We start from the raw sequence: 19,863 nt of genomic DNA, 5'->3' as shown, positions 1-19,863 counted from the left end.
CTTTCCTCTCCCAGGCCAGGTGCGGAAGGGAGGCCTGCTCTTCGAGGGCATGAATGAATGGAGAAGAATCCTGAGCCCCCTCCCCAAGGAGTCCCCAGTGGTAGTAGGAGGGAGAAGGCCGTGGCCCCCGGAGTCAGTCCCAGCTCTATCCAGACCACCTCCTCTTATCTCGGGAGTTAGCTGGGTGGGTCCCCTCAGGCTGGGCTGAGAGAGATGGTTTTCAGTGGTGCCGCAGTTTTTCCTGGGGGAGAAGTACTTACGTCCTGAACCCATGAACCCTCTGCACGATGGCCCAGCAGCAGGGATAGGGGCTGTGGGCTGGTGGCGTTCTGACCTCCCTTCTAGACAGCAGTGTAGGGAGCTACATTGGGCCCAGGGAACTAGACCCCCAGTCAAACCTACACAAATTTCAATCTCTAGAGAAAATTAGGAGTTGAGTTTGATGACAGTAGAGAAAGACGAACCTCACGCAGACCGTAGTTTGGGAGAACAGGAGCCCGAGAAGATGGGCCTCACCCACCCGCTCTGTGTCATTCCCTGGGAACCCCCCCAGGGGACCCACCCATCAGAGATGGGCTGGCAACTGGCTCGTCGCAAGCTGGTGTTTTTCCACATTTAAAAATTCATGACCCACTAAAAACAATAAAAATCCTGTGCCCTTTTTGTATTTTATGATGCAAAGACCAGAGTCTCCTTTTCATTTCCAAATATAAAATTAGGATACCAGCTATGCATTTTCTTAGCAGAAAGCCCTCCCTCCCCTAGCTGAGAAGGGCTGTCCAAGTCCCTGAGAACTCAGAGCTGTGGTGTGGGATGATGATAGAAACTGCAGGTAACGCCTGGTCAGTATCCGAGCCTGCAGGACCTCAGAGACTCTGCCCCTTTCTGTGCTTCCGACTCCAGTCACCCGATCGTGGAAGACAGGAGGGCAGCGTGCACAGGGGCTGCTCTAGGGAACAAGGAGGGCCTTCTTTGGTATGTGATTAGTTCCGAGTTTCCTGGGGTCCTGTCCGCCAGAGGTGTGAACACAAATGAACAATTAATAAAACTCTAGCTCCAGGGAGCGGAGATCCCGCCGGGGAAGAAGAAACAGGTTGTTTAACCAACAACAGACAGCCCTACTGTACACATTCACACACACACCCCCACACAGCCCAACAGCCGGTCTCACCCTCCCCTCCAGACCTGTGCACAGACACAGCCACACTGCAGCTCGGAGCTGTGCCAGCACCAGGCGTCCCGAGTGACTGACACGCACGCACGCACACACACACGCACACACGTCTGCCATCAGCCCCAGCTCTCTGCACACAGCCGCCCCTCTCCTCCTTCCCCTTCCCCCAAGGAGTTCACTGCCTCTTTAAAACCCAACTCTGAGGGCCAAGTTCAGTGGCCCACAAAGGGTTCCAATTGTGGCTATTCAATGGCCCTTCCCCAGGGAAGGGTGGGGAGTGGAGACAGATGGGAGGCTTGTCCTGTTGCGGCCACCAAGTGAAAGTCTTGGATGGCGAATAATGAGCTGGGCACTAGCCCTGCCCAGCCTGCTGCAGAAAGACTTAACCTCTTCCTAACCCAGCCCCGTGGGGGCTCGGTGGACTTCACTGCACTGGGGTACCTTCCTCGCTTTCATGGTGCCAGGCCACTGTCCCCTCCGGCTGCCCATTCACTGCTCTGTCTTTTCCTAGGCCCCCCGCCTTTCCCTGTTGCAAGCATTTGCTCCTGTGCCTTTGCTCTGTCCTTGTTTCCCTGTGGGCATGCTTTGTCCTCTAGCTTGACCGTGAGCTCTTCAAGTGCAGAGAGCATGTCTGTTTTCCTGTGATTGGTGCCCAGAGCAGAGCTCTGCACGCACAAGACACTAGCAAATTAATTCACTTGCTGCCCACTGGTACCAGCCCCAGGTCATGCCCACCAGGTCCAACTCTATCTCTCTCTTCTCTACAACAACCCGGTGTCCTCCACACCAGAGCTCGCCAGGGCCCCTCCCCTCTGTATCCTTGTGCAGTTTCAACCCCCAGATGCCTCCTTACAGCTTCGCTGGCTGGAAGCATCTCCCATCGTCTGCGCACAAGCGGGGCCCCCTGCTGGAGGGTGGGATTGGGCAGGAGCCAGAGGAAGTAGGACATGTTATTGGGTAACAACTCCCGTCAGATAGGAATCGTGTGTCTGGGACAGGTGGTACAGAGGAGTGAGGGTCCAGCCAGGAAAGCATTTGGAGGGTGGGGATTTGACACTGCTGCTTAGGAGAGCCCTGGGGCTTGACCAGGAGAGCCCTATCTTCTCTCCTTCCCACCCTGAGAGACCCATGATTTCACACCCACGGAGTCAGAGACCAAAGGGAGGTTCACATCTGAGACTGTTAATCACTTGGATTTCTCATGTTGAGTGGGGTAAACCAGGCTACCAGCTTTTCCTGGGAGATGGAAGGTCTCACCGGGAGAGTACGCCAAGGTCCCAGAAAGAATTCAGCTCTGGAGCATTTTCCCTTGTGGCCTGAGAACTTCGAGCTTTACCAGGAAGATCCTTCCCCATAGACAGATGCATCACTTCAGGCCAGAACAAAAACCCAAGTCAAACGCAGCTGCAGAGCTGGATGGGGACCGAGCTAGGATCAGCACTGGGATGCCTGGAATCCTCTCGGCCAGCAGCCCCAGTTGTCTTGGGGCAAGCTCTCCACTCCCCACCCTTGTCCCATCCGGGTGGCAGCGTGAAAACGAGTAGAAGGGGGTAGCCTGACTCACTCCCCACTTCCCTCTGCTCCTCAATATTCCTGCCACATCATCTTCTGTCTCCCCCTCTGGTGTCTGGTTGACCTGTTCTCTGCTTCTCCTCCTTCTGACTGCGTGAGGACCCCTCCTCTGGACAGGAGCTCTCTTCTGGGTTCCCGCCTGCCGCACCTGCCCGCGGCCACCGACTAGGTAGCGTGCTCCAACCGTCAGTGCATGCCCCTTGCACGCCCAGGGAGACGGAGACCTGGCTGTCTCTCTGCCCAGGAGAGACAGTACTAGCTCCTCAGACGTGAAGCCAGAGCCAAGACTGGCTTATGCTCGGGGGCAGGGTGGGGGTCATCTGTCCCAGACATCGGGTAATAATTGCCCTTCAAATCAAAGATGGAATTTGATGGGAGAGTGGGCGTGGTAATTGTCCTTCCTGTTTATAATCATCTCTGGTAGGGCAGGTGAGCTTACCTGGCTATTGGATGGCTGGGTCCAGAGAGCTTGTCTGTATGCTAGCTGGAGCCCTTGGCCCAGCTGGGGGCTGTCCTCCTCACCCTGCTCCTGAGCTCCGGGGGAGGGGTGGGCAGGGGAAGAGCTGCAGGTCAAGGAAATAGCCTGCCTGACCACCTGTCCTGTGGATATGGCTGTCTTCTCCCTACAGGTGACTACGTGCTGGGTGGATGAGGCCGGGGCTGGTCCCACGCACTGCCTCTCCCCACAGGCTGAGCACGCCGGGGTCCGCACCTACTTCTTCAGCGCCGAGAGCTCCGAGGAGCAGGAGGCCTGGATCCAGGCCATGGGGGAGGCTGCCCGGGTGCAGATCCCCCCAGCCCAGAAGTCGGTGCCCCAAGCTGTGCGTCACAGGTGAGTTCCAGGGCCCTGGGCCTGGGTGGGGGGAGTGCCAGAGAAATAAGAGTGAGGAAGCACCCCAGTGTCTGACTCCTGAGCCCAGCGTGCTGGCTTGAACCTCTGAGGACATATAAACTGCTCCTTGCTCCCAACAGGGGACCTGGCTTCGGGATTTCCGGGCCTGGAGTCTCTCTTCCCCTGACTGGCTCTTCCTCTTCTCTCTGGGCTGGTGGAGGCCAAGAGAGAAGTCAGGTTCCCTCATGGCCTGGCCAGGAGCCAAAGACCAGGGTCCTTCGCTCGTTTAGTCTTGGCTGTGTGCATTAAGCCCATGACTTCTGGAGGAGGGTGGACTTGCGTTCAAATCCCCACTTAGCCCCTTGCCCACACTGTGACCTCAATGTGAGTTATTCAGCCTCTCTCAACCTGGATTTTCTCTGCTCGAAGACAGCAGTTAGAATCATCCCTCACGGTGTGGCTGCAAAACCAGGCCGTGCCACAGACACTCAGCCCACAGCGGGCCCCATCGCTGTCCCCACCCGCCGCCCCACTGCAGCCTCGGGGCCTGTCTTCACTCAGCCTGTGGAATCTTGAGGTAGATGTTAACAGGGATCCAGAAGAAGGAGGTTTTACAGTATAGACAGATTCCAAGTCTATTTTGGGGTCTGAGAAGTGTTTACCAGGCAGTGTCGCAACAAGGATGCTTGAATATGTTGGATTTGGGAAGTGGCAGGGAACGCGTCACGAGACTCCATCTTCACATCAGCGGGGGGGCGCACTTCCAGAAGTTCGCTCGTTCGGTCCATAAATATTTACTGTAAGTAGGTATGTGTCAGGCACCGAATCGGGTGCTAGGAAAACAAGGGAAGCCGAGTCTATGCGCTCCTGCCTCGTGGAGCTCACGTTCTGACAATCAGTCCTGGAGGAAGCTTGTTCTGGAGCCGGGAGCCAGCGTGCTTCTGTGCCGAAGATGTTTGAGGCGACAGCTTTGGCGCCTGTCACGTTTGATCTCACAGTCCTATGGGGGGAGGGACTGGTCCACCCCTCCTGCCAGCAAGGAGCCCGAGGCTCGCTGACGTTAAGGAACTTGTGTAGGACACAGGGCTGACCGGTAACAAGCTCCGTAACAAGCCAACGTCAAGGACAGTCACTGTGACGAAGCTTTGGTAGAGTGTGTATGGAGCTTGGGGGCTGGCGCCGAGACAGATGGCCGAGGAGACCACGTCTGGGGGAGGTCAGGGTTGGCCGCAGCTTCCGAAGGCTGGATTCAGTGCAGGTCAGCGGGAGGGAGCAGAGAGTGACCCGTGGAGGTGATCTGGAGGGTGAAACGAGCAAACTGTGCACAGGCAAGCTTGGACTATGTTTTATAGTGATTGCCCAGGCCGGAGTGAGAAGGCCAACTGGGGGGCATATAGGAAACAAAATGGTCATTCTCGGAATCCCTCTTCCATTGCTGCCTTCCTGCCCTCCCTTCTCCACTCCTTTTTCCTTCCCAGTCGACCACCCCTTGCCCAGCTCCGCACTGGCCTGGGGTCATTTACAACATCTCCCTTGGTGTCCTGCAGCCACGAGAAGCCAGACTCCGAGAACATCCCACCTAGCAAACACCACCACCAGCCATCCCACAACAGCCTCCCCAAGCCGGAGCCCGAGGCCAAGACTCGAGGGGAGGGTGATGGCCGGGGCTGTGAGAAAGCCGAGAGGAAGCCCGAGAGGCCCGAAGTCAAGAGCGAGCCTCTGGTGAAGGCCAATGGCATCCAAGCCGGACCAGAACCAGCCTCGGAGCCTGGCAGCCCTTACCCCGAGGGCCCGAGGGTCCCAGGGGGAGGAGACCGGTCTGCCCAGCCCAACGGCTGGCAGTATAGCTCCCCGAGCCGGCCCGGGAGCACAGCTTTCCCGCCGCAGGATTCAGAGAGTGGGGGACACCAGCGGAGCTTCCCCCCACGGACTGACCCCGACAAAATCGCCCAGCGCAAGAGCTCCATGAACCAGCTTCAGCAGTGGGTGAACCTGCGCCGAGGGGTGCCCCCGCCTGACGACCTTAGGAGGTGAGTCCCGGTGGGGTGCCGGACGTGGAGCCAGGGTGATGTTAGGGCTAGGGGTTGGGGCCTGGGGGGGCGGAGCTGGGGAGGGGTGACATGCACAGCATTCCCTGCCAGAAATCTTTTGGAAGCCGGGCTGAGTTGGGACATCAAGTAGACCCTCCTGCCCAGGATTCCTAGCGCATCCAAATCCTCCCCGGCCCCAAGGCTCTAGTTGTCGACTGGGACCCCCGCCCAGCTCCTGCCCTGTCTGCTTTCTTCAGAGACAGGGCCAGAGCTCCCAGGGCCTCTCTGCAAGGAGGCAGGGTGCCCAGAGGGCGGGCAGGCACCCAAAGGGAGGAGACTTCAAGCTGTGCAATCCGAGAGCCATCCGTGCATCCTGCCCTCTTACGACACCCTTGGTGCCACTGAGTATCTCTGCCACCATGAGCCTCTATGGCTGCCAAGCCAACTCAGCCCCGTTTTGAACAGTTCTAATTATTTGAAAGTCTTTATATGTGTTGCCCCTCACCAATCCTAGTTCTGCCCTCTGGACCAATTTGCTCCTTTGTCCGGTGATTGGCTTTCAATATTGGAAGACATTTTCCGGCCAGTAGCATACGGCGGGGCAAGCAGGGCTGCTGCTCCTTCCCCGCGGGGGTGGGCATCTCCCCGCACGCAGGTGACAGCCGGCCACAGGAAGGCTGCTCCCCACTGCTGCTCCACTGCCTGGGACACCTGGCTGGCCCCAGGGAGAGCGCCTCACTTGGGATGAGCCCCAGGAACCTACTAGTCCCTTCCTTAATGAGAACATCAAACCGGGAAGCTGCCCTTTTGTCCCTCCTCTGTCGCCCTCCCCAGTGCCCAGTATACTCTCCTTCTTTCTGCTCTTTCTGCTGTTTATGGCTCTGGAAAAGATCTGATACATGGTTCATGCTGGGAGAGAGTCAGCGAATAAGGCTTAAAGTTTCTCCCCAGGGCTATTTCGTTTTAAAAAGACCAAGATGGAAACTCTGAATGTGAAAGTCCCAGCCTCGGGTAGCTGGTTGAGGGAGGAAGGTTTGAGGGAGCTTTCCCTGCACCCCCGGAAGCCAGGCTCAGCGCCCAGGGAGTGGCTGCCTCTGTGGCTCCCAGGGTCAGGCGTGGGGGGGTGGGCACCATTCACCTGCTCACACCCTGCTCTGGGCTGGAGGACCTGGAGGTGCGCCTGGGGCACAGCAGGGTGGGTGGGGTTGCATTCATTTTGTTTGGCTTCCTCACAATGTCCTCTCTCTCTCCCAGTCCCTCTAGGTTCTACCCCGTGTCCCGCAGGGTCCCTGAGTATTACAGCCCCTACTCCACCCAGTACCCCGACGATTACCAGTACTACCCACCAGGGGTGCGGCCGGACAGCATCTGTTCCATGCCGGCCTATGATCGGATCAGCCCACCCTGGGCTCTGGAGGACAAGCGCCACTCCTTCCGGAACGGAGGTGGCCCTGCCTTCCAGCTGCGGGAGTGGAAGGAGCCCCCGGGCTACGGGCGGCAGGATGGCACCGTCTGGCTCCCCGGCCCCTCCCCCTCCCGGCAGCCCATCTATTACGACGAGCTGGACGCCGCCTCCAGCTCCCTGCGCCGCCTGTCCTTGCAGCCCCGCTCCCACTCTGTGCCCCGCTCGCCCAGCCAGGGCTCCTACAGCCGTGCCCGCATTTACTCCCCCGTCCGCTCACCCAGTGCCCGCTTTGAGCGCCTGCCACCTCGCAGCGAGGACATCTATGCCGACCCTGCTGCCTACGTGATGAGGCGATCCATCAGCTCGCCCAAGGTGAGCCACCAGCCTGCCCTCCCTTCCTCGTCCCCTGAGATCCTCCAGAAGCCTCTTACTGTCTGCAGAGGAGAGGCAGAGGTGTGAGGGCATCTGGGACTCGGGGTCACTGTGTCCCATGGGGACACACACTGTTGGCAGGAGCCACGATGATGCCCAGGGGAGCCACTGGCCCTGCGGGTCTGTCCATGGGAGAGCTGCTTCGGGGGATTCACTTTGACCCCTGAGTAGGAGCATTGCTGTTGGTGCCCATCCCCAGGTCACTCCCAGAACCCTGATCCTGGGCAGACAGGGTTCTGTCTTTGCAAATCTCGAGGACCAGACAGGTCAACGCAAGGATGTTGCAGTGGATAACTGCTGTCCATTTTAATTTGGCATCTGCTCTGGGACAGGATACAAACATCCCTGACCTTGAACTTCAGTTGTTGGGGAAGTCTGTGTCCCAGCCAGGCCCCCTCACCTCTCCAATTCCCTTTCTCTTCCAGTATGATTACCTGGGAGACAGGCGGCCAGTCCCTGCAGGACTGTTCCCCTACAACTACCCACCATCCCCCACGGTCCACGATAAGATGGTACGTCCTCTCCTCTGGTCCACTCCCTGCAGAACCTCTCCTCCCAGGGCGGGGCCAAACTGGGACAGCCACAGGGATCCTCTGTGCCTGGTGCCTGGCCCTCCTGGTTTCTAGCAGCCTCTGGATACCTCTTCCCTCCCAGCCACAACTCTGGCCCGAATCCAGAGTTTGAGGCCAAGTTACCCCATCTCTGGGACACCAGGTAGAGGAGAAGGGACAGGATCTGGAGGCATGTGATGTCCTGGTCCTCTCGACCCCGCAACAGCCTCCTGCCCAGCACATGGAGGGCCTGGTCGGGGGGCTTGGGTTATGGCCTAGGAAGAAAAGTCAGACCTGAGTGTCCAATAACAGGCATTTTCTCTAAGTCTACCCTTGCCTGGAGTGCTGCTTATGGGGAAAAAGACAAGTGGTGGGATTAAGGAAGAAAAATTTTTCCATATTATGTCTTTTCCTCCTTTTTTCCTTGCTTTCTACTTGTCTTTCCTGGGAATTTGTTCTCCAGAGAGTTTCTATCTCCCTCTGGAGAGCTGCACCTGGGATGTGGGGTGCGGTAGCGGGGCACTGGAACCAACAGGCTGAGTCCTTGTCCCCAAAGGCCTGTTGCTGCCGCCTATCCCTGCAGAGCCCCAGGAGGCCGCGGTGGAGGAGCCCCTGTAGGCATGGACAGTGCCCCTCCCTTCCTTCCCCTTGATCCTTCTCTGCCCAAACTCTAGCCCTGACACACAGCTCAGTACCCATCTAGAGACAATGGATTTTTCTGGAAAACTCAGGAGCTGCTAGGGAGGGCTGACTAGATGGTTTTGGTGGTGCTGCCCTCTCCCATGGGAGGGCCAGGGAGACCAGGAGCCCGCAGCTGGGGCCCCAGGGAGTCCCTCCTCTCGCTGGGCATCTAGTAGGCAACTTGGTGCCTGCCCCAGCCTCATCCCTTCCCTTCCCCAGAACTCAAGGGCAGACAGGCCTCTTTTTGACCTTGTCCCCCAGCTAACTCTTAACTGCTTTGCTTCCTCTTTATTGTTTTCTGTTGTCTTGTTCCTGTTTGTTTGTGTTGCTGTTGGGCTCCGGGTAGGATGAACTTTTAGACCTTCAGTTGCAAAGAAACCTAGAGTATTTGGATCAGCAGGTAGGCAGAGCTGGTGCCCCCTCGCCATTCCCCTGCCCTCCCGTCTGTCTCCCTGCTCCCCACCACCTCCTCCCCGCCCCTCCATTGACAACCTTTGTTGGCAACACCAGGAGACAACAAAGTGGCTTATATTTTGGTTTTGCGCCTTCACACCCCTTCTCCTCAAAGCCCTTTAGGGCCGCTGAGAGTTTCCTGGGGAAAGGAGAGTAGGACATGACCGCATGAATAATTAATGCCACCTCCTCTTCGTTCAGGCCAGATGGAACTGGCAGGGGTGGGGGTGGGGTTGCGGGAAGGCGGGAATTTGCATCTCTGCTGGCAAGAGTGGCGGAGATGGGGGAGGGGTGGGGGAGGTGAGCAGCCAGGCTGGGCCTAAAATGCAAGGGGTTCCGTGCCCCCTGAATTTGGGAAATTATCTATCCTAGTTCACAGGTTGTTGTTCAACTCCACAGTTTATAAACGGAGAACTAAAAGACTTGCTCTAGGATGGTTTTTTAAATTCAAATAACCCATATATTTGTTAGCTCCCCTGCCAAGTTTCTTTGCATACGGGGCTTGCGCTCTCCTGGAGAATTCCGCGTGGTAGACAGAGGGAATGCAGGCAACTTCGTCTCATCTGGAAGGGTCTGCGAGTGTTCCCGTAGATGGGAGTGACTGGCGGCGGAGACCCTGCTCCAGGTTCTAACCATTGGCTGCCTTGCCCTAGGAGGCTGAGGGGCTCTGACGCTCCCTGCATTGAGACACGCTGCGGGGGTCAGGATGCTGGGCATTGCTACAAATCACAGGGGACCTGGGCATCCCCAGCGTGGCCCCATAGAAACGGCTGGAGATGGTAAAAATGACAGTAGAGTCGTGGCCATAGTAGTAGTAGCCGTCACCACCACTGGGTGCTTTCTCTGCGCCCCATGCTGTTCTGGGTTCCTTAGCCACCCTGAAGTACTTAATCTGTATAGCAGCACTGCAAGGTGGGTACTGTTGTTATCGCCCTTCTAGAACCAGTAACACCAAAGAAACAGAGAGGTTAAGTAACATGCCAAGGACACACAGCTAGTGAATGGAGGAGCTTGGAATGTGACTCTGAGCTTCTGACCCAGTCTATAGGTGAGGGGATGTCTGATATATGAAGGATAGTTTTATGCTCTTAAAGTTGCAGAAGGAACCTTAAACTTGAAATCAGAGGCTATTGGTGTAACCATTGGAGGTTCTAGACACAAGTCATATGCCACATTACCTGTCATCTCACAGGCCTCTGTGCCTTGGTGGGATCGCCCTCAGACCTTGCATTCTGGTTCCAGAAGCAGCAGGTGGTGTCCACAGCACGAGTATTCCAGTCCACGTGAGGATGAGTCTCAGGCTGCCAACCCAGTCCGGCAGTGGGCTGTGTGGGCTGGCCCCAGCAGGAAGCAGGTGCTTCAGTGCCCAGAGGAGGGAGGAGCAGGACTGAGTGGCCTCGGGGCTCCTGGGCGGGCTGTCCTGTCTGTGGCCCACCTACAGTGCCTGGCTGTGCCAGCATCCAGTGCCACAGCTGGGTCCTCCAGGGGCTTCTGCCCTCATGGACAGCCTGGGCCCTTAGGCTGGGACCTTCAAAAATAACCTTTCAGAGGACCTCCTCTAGATAAAAGATAATAATCTTTTTTTTTTTTTTAAAGATTTTATTTATTTATTTGACAGACAGAGATCACAAGCAGGCAGAGGGGCAGGCATAGAGAGAGGAAGGGAAGCCGGCTCCCTATCCCAGGACCCCGAGACCATGACCCGAGTTGAAGGCCGAGGCTTTAACCCACTGAGCCACCCAGGCGCCCCAAAAGATAATAATCTTAAAAGGGAGTTTTATCTGATAAGAGTCCAGGGGCACCTGGTTGGCTCATTTGGTTAAGCCTCTGACTCTTGATTTCAGCTCAGGTCTTGATCTCGGGGTCATGAGTTCAAGCCCTGTGTTGGGCTCCCTGCTGGGTCTGGAGCCTACTTACAAAACAAACAAACAAACAAACAAAAATAAGAGTCCAGATCGTGGAGTCAGACCTTCTAGTCCCAGCTCTGCCATTTACAGTAGTTTTTGTTATGCCCCCCCCTTTTTTTTTTAAAAACTTCAAAATGTCGCTTCATCTCTCTGGGCCTTTGTTTTCTCACTCATGAACTGGACATTGTAGAACCTGCCTTGCCCACCTCTCAGAGCTGCTAGAGGGTCACGTAAGAGCATATGTTCTAGCGCTCTGTCAGGGGGCAGCAATTTTATTCTTTTCCTTCTGATACTCAATTTAGAATATTACTTGAGCACCTTTATGATGTAGGAGGCCCTGCGCTGGGTGGTTTCCCACAAAATTTGACATTTTGGATAGACAGAAGGTGGCACAGAGGAATCCTAGAGACAAAGCCCTTGTGGGCTGAGAGATCCTCAAAGCCCCAGTGTGAATGGGAGCAGGCCAGGGTGAGAACATTCTTGCTTCCCTCCTTTAGTACTGGAGATCCAGTGGTTGGGTGAGCCGTGAGGTCTGTGGGTGTCCAAGCAAAGCCTGGGCCTCCTTTGCCCTCTCAAAGCCTGGTGTGTTAGCAGGTCCTACACAGACACCACACACACACACACACACACACACACACACACACGTATACACACACCATATACAATCCCACACCCATTGCACGTGCATGCCCCGTGCACAATAAACCTGGCCTCAAACACATGTGACTCCAAGAAAACAGACTGACTTGAGTTCAGATCCTTCCAGAAAATGGGGCTGATGTCCTGTTGACCATGAACTATTTCACGAAGACTCAACCTCCTACTACAACTGCTCTTTGGAAATCCTTTTAAATGACACTTGATGTCATTGAAAAAAAAAACTCCCAAGTGGGTTAAAAAGGTAGAGAGATCAGATCCTAGGAAAGCGTTTCCCGATGGAGGTGGCTGGGTGCCCCTCGCCCTGTCCCCAGCGCATAGAAGCAAGGCCGCCTTTGGGTTGCTGCCTAAACCGATAAGAGTCAAAATACATGTGGGGCCAACGAAGGTGGGGGAGGTAAGAGCCAAAAACATGAGGGCCTCCCGAACTCTGACCCCAGAAACTCTGCCCTAACGTGGCTGCGTCCCTTCCCTCACGCACTCCCTCTACCCCAAAGCTTTTCCCACACAACTTCCCTCTGTCTTCTGCTACCTCGTCCTGTAGGTCAGTTGAGTTAAAGGGACATAGCCAAGGACAGTCCCTCATGTTTTCAATTTTTGATGCTGTCGCACTGGAACCAGGGGGGGAAATGATGGCATCTCCAGCTGATTTGTTTGGCTTGTCTTCCCTCTCTCCCTCCACCCCCCTGCCTCCCTCTCCCCTGCCCTTCTTCATTTCTTTCTTTTTCATTTGCCAAGTAGTCTTTCCCCCTCCATGTTCCTAATGATTTTTGAAACACAGAGATAACGTATCAGAGAACAGTGTTTGAGTATCTGGTGTCCCTTTAACACGGCTTGCTTCTTTTGGCCTCCTTATTTGCCTCCCTAGCACCATCCAAGATCAGCATGGATGCTACCAGCCCAGCTCTGGAAACCGTGTTTAGCAATCCTTTCTACTCTAGAGCCAAGAAGTGGGCAGGGGTCAGGGGAAGAGAGCTGTCCCTGCCTCTCTGTGAGGGCCCATCCGAAGAGCAGCCCCAGGTTTTCTATCTCAGCTGTTTGACTTAGTTTGAATGCAGGGAGATGGGTTTTCCCATCTGCCTGTGCAGTCTTTGACGGAAAATGGCGTGAGGAAAGAGAGCCGGGGCAGGGAGTTGACCTTGGCCGGTATGAATGAGACCCGCACCTCTCAGGCACCCCAGGGGAAGTGTCACTGGGCAAGGGGGTCTCTTCGGGGCCAGCGAGCAAGGGCACAGCAGCCCCCACCCCCTTCTGTGGCCTCTCTTCGGGGCACCTTCAGTGCTGGTCCTGGGACAGAGCTCACAAGGGGTGAGCGACGGGCAAGGTCAAGCAGAGGGAGCCGGAGACCCCAGGACGAGCTGCCCTTTCCTGTTCCGGGGAAGTGAGCCCAGGCAGGAGATGGGGCGAGAGCTCCTCAGGGGTGCGAGTTTGAATCGTCCATTCCTTCCTTCGCTGCAGATGAGTGAGAGCGAGACTCTCATCAGTATGGTGAACCGCATGGTGGAGAACTCCTCCCCCAGGGCCCAGATCTTCATGCAAGTAAGACCTCTGCCTGGCAGCATGGCCCCCGCCAGCCTCCATCTCAGCTGCTCGTGCATGGTCTAGTCCAGCCACTGGGCTGGGTGCGCTCTGCCCCACCCGCCCATCTGCCGGGCCTCATCTCCCAGGCTCCTGTGTCCCCCTCCCCTAATTCCACTGTGTCTCCTCCATTTTTCATGTTCATGGGTGAACCCAAGGCCCATTGCTCAGACCATCAAGATAGCCGGCCCCGCCATGCCATTTCATGCCAGCGACCGCAAATCTGCTCTTTAATGTCCGGGACTTCTGTTTCATGTCGGGTAGCTTCTCCACAGACGTCTTTGGGGTTTAGGGTACAAGGGTGTGACACGGACCCATCCGATGCCCCACTTGTATAGAATGTGCTGTGGTCTCGGGATGCCTCACCAAGGCTGGGCAGCATTTGCTGGTGTAAGCCCCCCAGGACGGCTGCGCAATCTACCAAGATACTTTCTCCAGTGTTTCTGGTGCTTGTTCCATTTCCCATGTCTCATCCTCAAAAACAGCCAGCTGTTAACTGCTGTTCTCAGGCTTGTTCCCAATAAGCCATCTGGGATGTCTACACCCCTGGAGTCCCTCTCAACGGTAGATCTAGAGCTTGGGGGTGGGGAGAGAGGAGATCCTGAGTCGGAGCTGAGCAGCGTCGCTATCTCCAGAAATCAGCCTAAACAGTGGGGAGGAACCCAGATGGGGCCATGCCAGGCTTCCCAGCCAGGGACAAAGAATTAGCTCGGGGTCCCGGAGTGGAAGCTACCAGAGCTGATGGACCATGGTCTCCAACAAGAATGGAGCAAGGGCTGTCCGCTTTTCCATCCCCGCACACCCTACCCGTCTCCTGCTGCTGTAACCGGCCTCGTGTTCCTGCAGGTCCCTCCGTACCCAGAAGTGTTCCGGGACGGTCTCCACACCTACAAGTTAAACGAGCAAGACACAGATGTAAGAGCAGCTCTCCTGCTCCTCTGTCCTCTCCAGTCCCTCCCGCTGTCGTCCTCATCTTCGCTCTCCTCCGCTGGGGCTTTTCCTCCGTTCATCTCTGTCCTTCTGGTGGCTCTTCATGCCTTTGACTCATGCCCTCTCTCAGCACAAAGACAACTTTCTGCCTGCCCCTTCCTCATGCCCCTTCTTTTCTCGTTCCTCCCCCCAACCCCCACCCCGCCCCGCCGTGCTGGCTGTGTGTGTGTGTTTCCCCACGGAGCCCTAGACCCTCTTGTCTCCAGCAGTGGGATCTGCTTATTCCAGGAACAAAGACTTCATTATGAGGGGCAGAGGCCAGGCTGCGTTGTGTCCAGCATGGCAGTCACCCCTGGACCACAAGAGGGAAGCACACGGCCCTGCCCTGGGTAGTGGGAGATGCCAGGTAGCAGCAGGTGGCCCCTTATGGTTCATGGCCAATGGGCACGGACAGTGGGTTCTGCAGGAGGGCAGGGCAGTGAGACCATGTGGACTGGTGGGTCAGGGACAAAGCAGGTAACAGGTGAGCTGGGCCCGGGAGTGAAAAGGCCCAGAAGACAAGATGTGGCCATTAGAAATGAGTCACGGGGGTATTTGAGGGATGGCATGAATAAAGGTGTGGATATTAGAAAGCCTAAGTCTTTCTAGAACTTCCTCCCCATCACCTCTGGTTTTGCCTGGATAAAGGATCTACCCAGGAGGCCTGGGAGACTTTCCATCCGGGCGAGGGCCAGACCTCAGGAGGATCCCAGTGTCAGCCTTTCTGAGACCCCAGAAGGAGGGGAGAAAAGAGTCCTCTGAGCCTGCAGAACCATTTACATGGGTCACTGGTTTTCCTAACACTGCTGATTCGGACGCCCCGTGTACCCTCCCATCCGTGCCCCCCTGGGAGGCCCCGGAGGCCAGCCACATTATCTCCTCAGCCCTTCGGGAACTGGAACCCCTAGGAGAAGGGGGATACAGGAGCTTAACATTGAACTCCCCTCTCCACTGACTGACTTCCTCAGAGAATAAGCACATCCCCCCTCTCAGTAGGTCCTTGGGAAGTCTCCCGAGGTGAAGACCCTCTTCCCGTTCCCAGGAGCCTCCAAGGTCAAAGTGAAGAAAGCCTAGGTTTCCTCAGCAGGGGAAAGGAGGAGGTATCCAGAGGCCAGGCCCTGCCGACCCATTTCCCAGGTCCCTGTCAAAACCATGTCCTTCACCCCCTTCTCTCTCCCTCCCCTCCTCCCACCTCCTCGGGCCCCCAGAAGCTGCTGGGCAAATTGTGCGAGCAGAACAAGGTGGTGAGGGAGCAGGACCGACTGGTGCAGCAGCTCCGAGCTGAGAAGGTGAGAGCCGGGGGGGCGCCCTGGAGTTGGGGGTGTGTGGGGAGCCCAGCACAGACAGGTGTGGGGTGCCATCACCACTCTCCACTCGGAGCTGACAGAGCCCTGTCTTAAACTTCTGTCCCTTCCCTAACTGGGACTGCGGAAGCTCTTCTGTGGGCCTGGCCGGTGGGGACAACCTCCACGAAAGTGTTGGGTTGAACTGCTGGGGCTCGGACAGGAATCACCAGAGCCGCTGACGGCCATTCCCCTGCCTTTCTTCAGGAGAGCCTGGAAAGTGCCTTGATGGGGACCCACCAGGAGCTGGAGATGTTTGGGAACCAGCCTGCCTACCCCGAGAAGCTGCTGCACAAGAAAGAGTCCCTACAGAACCAGCTCATCAACATCCGGGTGGAGCTGTCCCAGGCCACCACGGTAACGCCCCCTCCCCCCACCTCCCATCCCCTGGTCTGGCCATCTGCACTGGGACCGGAGGGCCACCCCTCCCGGGCTGTGCTGTTTCGCTTCCCACTCAGCACGGTGGCCAGGAGCACCTGAAGGGGCAGAAGCAAAAGACCTTCTTAATATTAATAGTGCCCTGCAGATAGGCAGCGAGCGTGCCGGCCCCTCGCTCCACAGAGTCTCCGGCAAGGAAACGGGCTTCTTTTCCCCAAACCACTCCTGCCCTGCTGTTGTTCAGGACAGGGCAAAGTCCAGGGCTCCTTATCTCATGGGCTGCTTTCACAGCTTTGCTGCCTCCTCTGTCCTCTCCCCTGGAGAACCCGGACACTGAGGCCAGGCTGCTGGCCCGGTCATTTGCCGTGGGCTCAGGGCAGACCCTGCAGGACCGACTGCCCGGAAAGTTCTGGGGTGCTGCGGCCAAAGGCCCAGCAAAACATGGCCCAGAAAGGCGGAAGGTCTCTAACCCCCAGGGAGCAGACACCTTTGGGTTTCCTCTCTTCTTGCCCTCCGCTTGGGGTCACCCAGTCTGGGGAGACCAGGAGGGTGTGGGCATGGTATGATCCTATCCCCCACATCTGGAGAGGATTCTGGTTTCTGTGTTTTAGCCTACAATTAGGTGGGCCACTGTTATGCTATCATCAGAATGTCTCAGCCCTGGGCCCTGTCCTCCTGACCCTCTGTGCTCTCCTCTAAGCCCTGCGAGACCCCAGTTACCCTGGCCCTGGGCACTCTGTAGGGATGGGTGGGGAGGAAGACTTCAGCAATGGCCACTGTCTCAGTAAAGCCACCCCCCGTTGCAGGCCCTGACGAACAGCACCGTAGAGTATGAGAGCCTTGAGTCAGAGGTGTCCGCCCTGCACGATGACCTCTGGGAACAGCTCAATTTGGACGTGCAGGTAAAGAGGGCCCCAGGGCAGGAGGGTGTCAGTGTGCCTTCCCTTCTCCTTTGGGCCAAAGGGGCTTCCTTTCTTGTTTCCGAGATCTCAGAGACTTGAGACAGGGCATCTGTCCTGAGACAGAAGACAAGGTTCACATCCACGTAAAAGAGACACTCTTGCGATGAAGACCGTGTGGAATCTTCTTTAGTTCCATCCGATCATAAGAAAGGAGTAAAGCAGAAACATGAAAACACTGGGTTAGACGAAGACACTTTATGACTGGAAGGACTGAACCCATCGAGATAGATATGGATGTCGGTCTGGATAAGGGTTTCAGTCCACATGCGGATAGAACCGTAGGCATATGTGCAGCTGTCGCTCACGACCTCAGAAGGAGAAGTCAGTGCGGGAGCCAGCCATCAGGACCTTTGAGATAGGAAGGAGCGTTCCCTTCCCAGGATGGGTTAGAAGCACTGCTTGGAGGCGGGAGACCGCACACATTGACCTTGAGGAGTTCCTGTTCTTTTCCTCCCTTGATCTTCTCTACGCCGGCTCTGCATCTGCTCTCGCTAGATTTGCAAGCCCTGTCTCTCCGATGCAGGTCATGCCCCCCACTACCCCTAGTTTCCTCCGGGTGATGAAACTCATCACCCCCCTTGCAGCTGGTTAGGGAGGGGGAGGTGAAGGCCCTCCGGATCCAGAGCACCTGAATGCCTCTGTGTCCTGCGGGCAAGCCTGACTTGCAATACAAACATTTTAGGGGGTCAGGAAGCATCCTGGTCGAGGGCACCAGCTCTCAAGACAGACCCAGACTCAGAAGGAGGTCACACTGCTTACTAACAGGATCGTGGGCACAAGTCTGTCCATCTCCAAAGTCGGGACACTTGAGGCCTGTGCCGCACAGTGTTCTTGTGCAGCCGGAAGGAGTTAAGTGTACTCGAGGCCCCTTGCAAAGCCTGGCACATGGGGTGGAGGACTGCGGGGAGGCTAAATAGGCAGTAGCTGTGATTTTTCCGAGGGCAAACTCTAACAACATAATTCGTGACTACTTCGGCAGACATTAGGTGTCGGTATTACAAAAGGGCCGTTTGGCTAGAAGGAACGTTAGTCAATTGTATACCCTTGCCCTTGACAATGCGCTACCCTCAAGTGTCCACCTAGAGGGGCATTTGCTCTAAGACTACCCTGATCTCCCCAGGGAAGCTGAGGCTGCAGGTTTACCTAAAGGGCTCTGGGCCGTGATGACTGGGCCATCTCCTCTGGGGCTTTCCCACAGGAAAGATGAACACACCAAAGGGACGTGGGAGCATGTGTGTGTGCAGGGCTCCTGCCGGCCCAGAGGGATGCGGGGAGAAGGCTGGCGCACTCCTCGTGGCCACCTCCCTTGACCCGCTCTCATGTGGTTCCAGAATGAGGTGGTCAACCGGCAAATCCAGAAGGAGATCTGGAGGATCCAGGACGTGATGGAGGGGCTGAGGAAGAATAACCCATCCCGGGGCACCGACACGGCCAAGCACAGAGGTGGGAGCCTTCTCCGCCGGCCTCCTGACGGCTCAGCAGAAATGCTCTGGTCTTTGGCTTCCAGCCCACATCTCTCATACTCCCTCCCCTCTCCAAGCCCTCACTCTGGGCTCGGAGCTAGTCAGGGCCTTCTCAGGCTTCTGGGATCTGCCCCAGAACAGACCAGAACAGACCAGTCATGCCACTCAGGAACCTCGTGGACCCTGATAGCCTAGATTCGTCCCCAGAAGAGGTCGAAGAGCACCTGGGCCTCCCCACCCCACCCCGACCCAAGCCTAGCGGCCCGGTGGTGATCGGAAGCGCTGGGACTTGGGCTGGCTTTCTTTGCCATCTCAGAGGCAACAGTGTCCTTTCCATCCATCATCTAACCCCTGCCCAACGTGCTTCTCCACGGCCAGCCTGCTCCCCAGCCCTGGACTAAGTCCCTCCATCAGGCCTGGGTAGCCCTGAAACCTCCCTCCCACATCGCTGGGGCCTCCCCAGCCTCCTCCACCCACGGCGCCCACCCCCATGCCAGGGCACACCCCACCCCATCCATTGCTCATCTCTCCTCTCTGCTTGCCCCCAGGAGGCCTCGGCCCCACGGCCACCTACAGCTCCAACAGCCCCGCCAGCCCTCTCAGCTCCGCCAGTCTCACCAGCCCCCTAAGCCCCTTTTCACTGGTGTCCGGCTCCCAGGGGTCCCCCACCAAGCCCGGGTCCAGCGAGGTAAGCTGAGAAAATGGAGTAGAAGGTAGGTGGCGGGGGGGGTGGGGAGAACCAGGTCCTCTTCCGCCTGAAGGACACAGACTATGCCCGTCTCCGCCCCGAGGCCTCCAGGCCTAGTGCTTTGGCTCTGTCTAGGGTGCTCGTTCTCACACCCAGTCTGGGGAACTTGCTTCCAGATTTTTCCCTTTACTTACCCTCATCAGCATTCATCATCTTCAGCCTCCGTCCAGGGAAGTCTCTTCCTAAGCACAAGAACGGTTAACAAAGATCCCCAGCGCTGAGTGGGACTTTAAATCCAGGACTGTCCCGGCATGTGAGAGGGTTGAGGGTGGGCATGGGGCGCGGTTTCCTAGCTGGTGTCTCATGGGGCTCTACACGGGGCAAGGGATGCAGTGAGGCCCTCTCGGAAACATACACGCGCATGCCCGAGGCCCTTCTCCCGGGGAGCCCAGTGTCCAGGCGGGGACCAAGACTGATTTATAGGAAGCAGCCAGCCTCTGGAACGTGGCAGTGTGTGTGTCAGGTTGGATCGTAACGACCCGGATGTTCTGAGGGGAAGGTTGAACCTTCACTGGGACAGGTAGAGGAGCAAGGGAGATGCATCACAGGCAGCAGAGGAGGTCAAAGCAAAGACAGAGGGTGTGGATGTGCCCAGGGTGATAGTGAGGCCAGTGAGCAGGGAGCTTTGGAGAAAAATTGGGGGACAGTGGGGAGCAGTGCACAGGTGGGGCACAGCCGAGGAGGGACTTGAAGCCAGGCTGAGCATTCACTCCGGAGCTGGAGTTCCC

The 19,863-nt window shown here is 56.9% G+C and overlaps 1 protein-coding gene across 22 annotated transcripts in view; it reads left to right on the top strand.

The window, feature by feature from the left end:
- PLEKHA6 (pleckstrin homology domain containing A6) overlaps window positions 1-19,863 on the top strand; it is a 139,328-nt gene that overhangs the window by 106,548 nt on the left and 12,917 nt on the right. For 14 of the 22 annotated variants that reach the window (XM_032317670.1, XM_032317666.1, XM_032317663.1 and 11 more), the window contains 12 exons: window positions 3,376-3,578; window positions 5,126-5,608; window positions 6,863-7,385; window positions 7,871-7,957; window positions 9,024-9,077; window positions 13,153-13,233; window positions 14,119-14,187; window positions 15,450-15,530; window positions 15,792-15,941; window positions 16,769-16,864; window positions 18,256-18,367; window positions 18,936-19,075. In XM_032317670.1, coding sequence (XP_032173561.1) covers window positions 3,376-3,578; window positions 5,126-5,608; window positions 6,863-7,385; window positions 7,871-7,957; window positions 9,024-9,077; window positions 13,153-13,233; window positions 14,119-14,187; window positions 15,450-15,530; window positions 15,792-15,941; window positions 16,769-16,864; window positions 18,256-18,367; window positions 18,936-19,075 — 2,079 coding nt within the window. Of the gene's footprint in view, window positions 2,916-3,375; window positions 3,579-5,125; window positions 5,609-6,862; window positions 7,386-7,870; window positions 7,958-9,023; window positions 9,078-13,152; window positions 13,234-14,118; window positions 14,188-15,449; window positions 15,531-15,791; window positions 15,942-16,768; window positions 16,865-18,255; window positions 18,368-18,935; window positions 19,076-19,863 lie in introns of all 22 variants that reach the window. The other 8 variants (XM_032317679.1, XM_032317673.1, XM_032317686.1 and 5 more) reach the window with 7 other exon arrangements.

This window comes from Mustela erminea, chromosome 17, assembly GCF_009829155.1.
Source record: "Mustela erminea isolate mMusErm1 chromosome 17, mMusErm1.Pri, whole genome shotgun sequence".
Lineage (NCBI taxonomy): Eukaryota > Metazoa > Chordata > Mammalia > Carnivora > Mustelidae > Mustela > Mustela erminea.
This window is presented reverse-complemented; position numbering and strand designations above follow the sequence as displayed.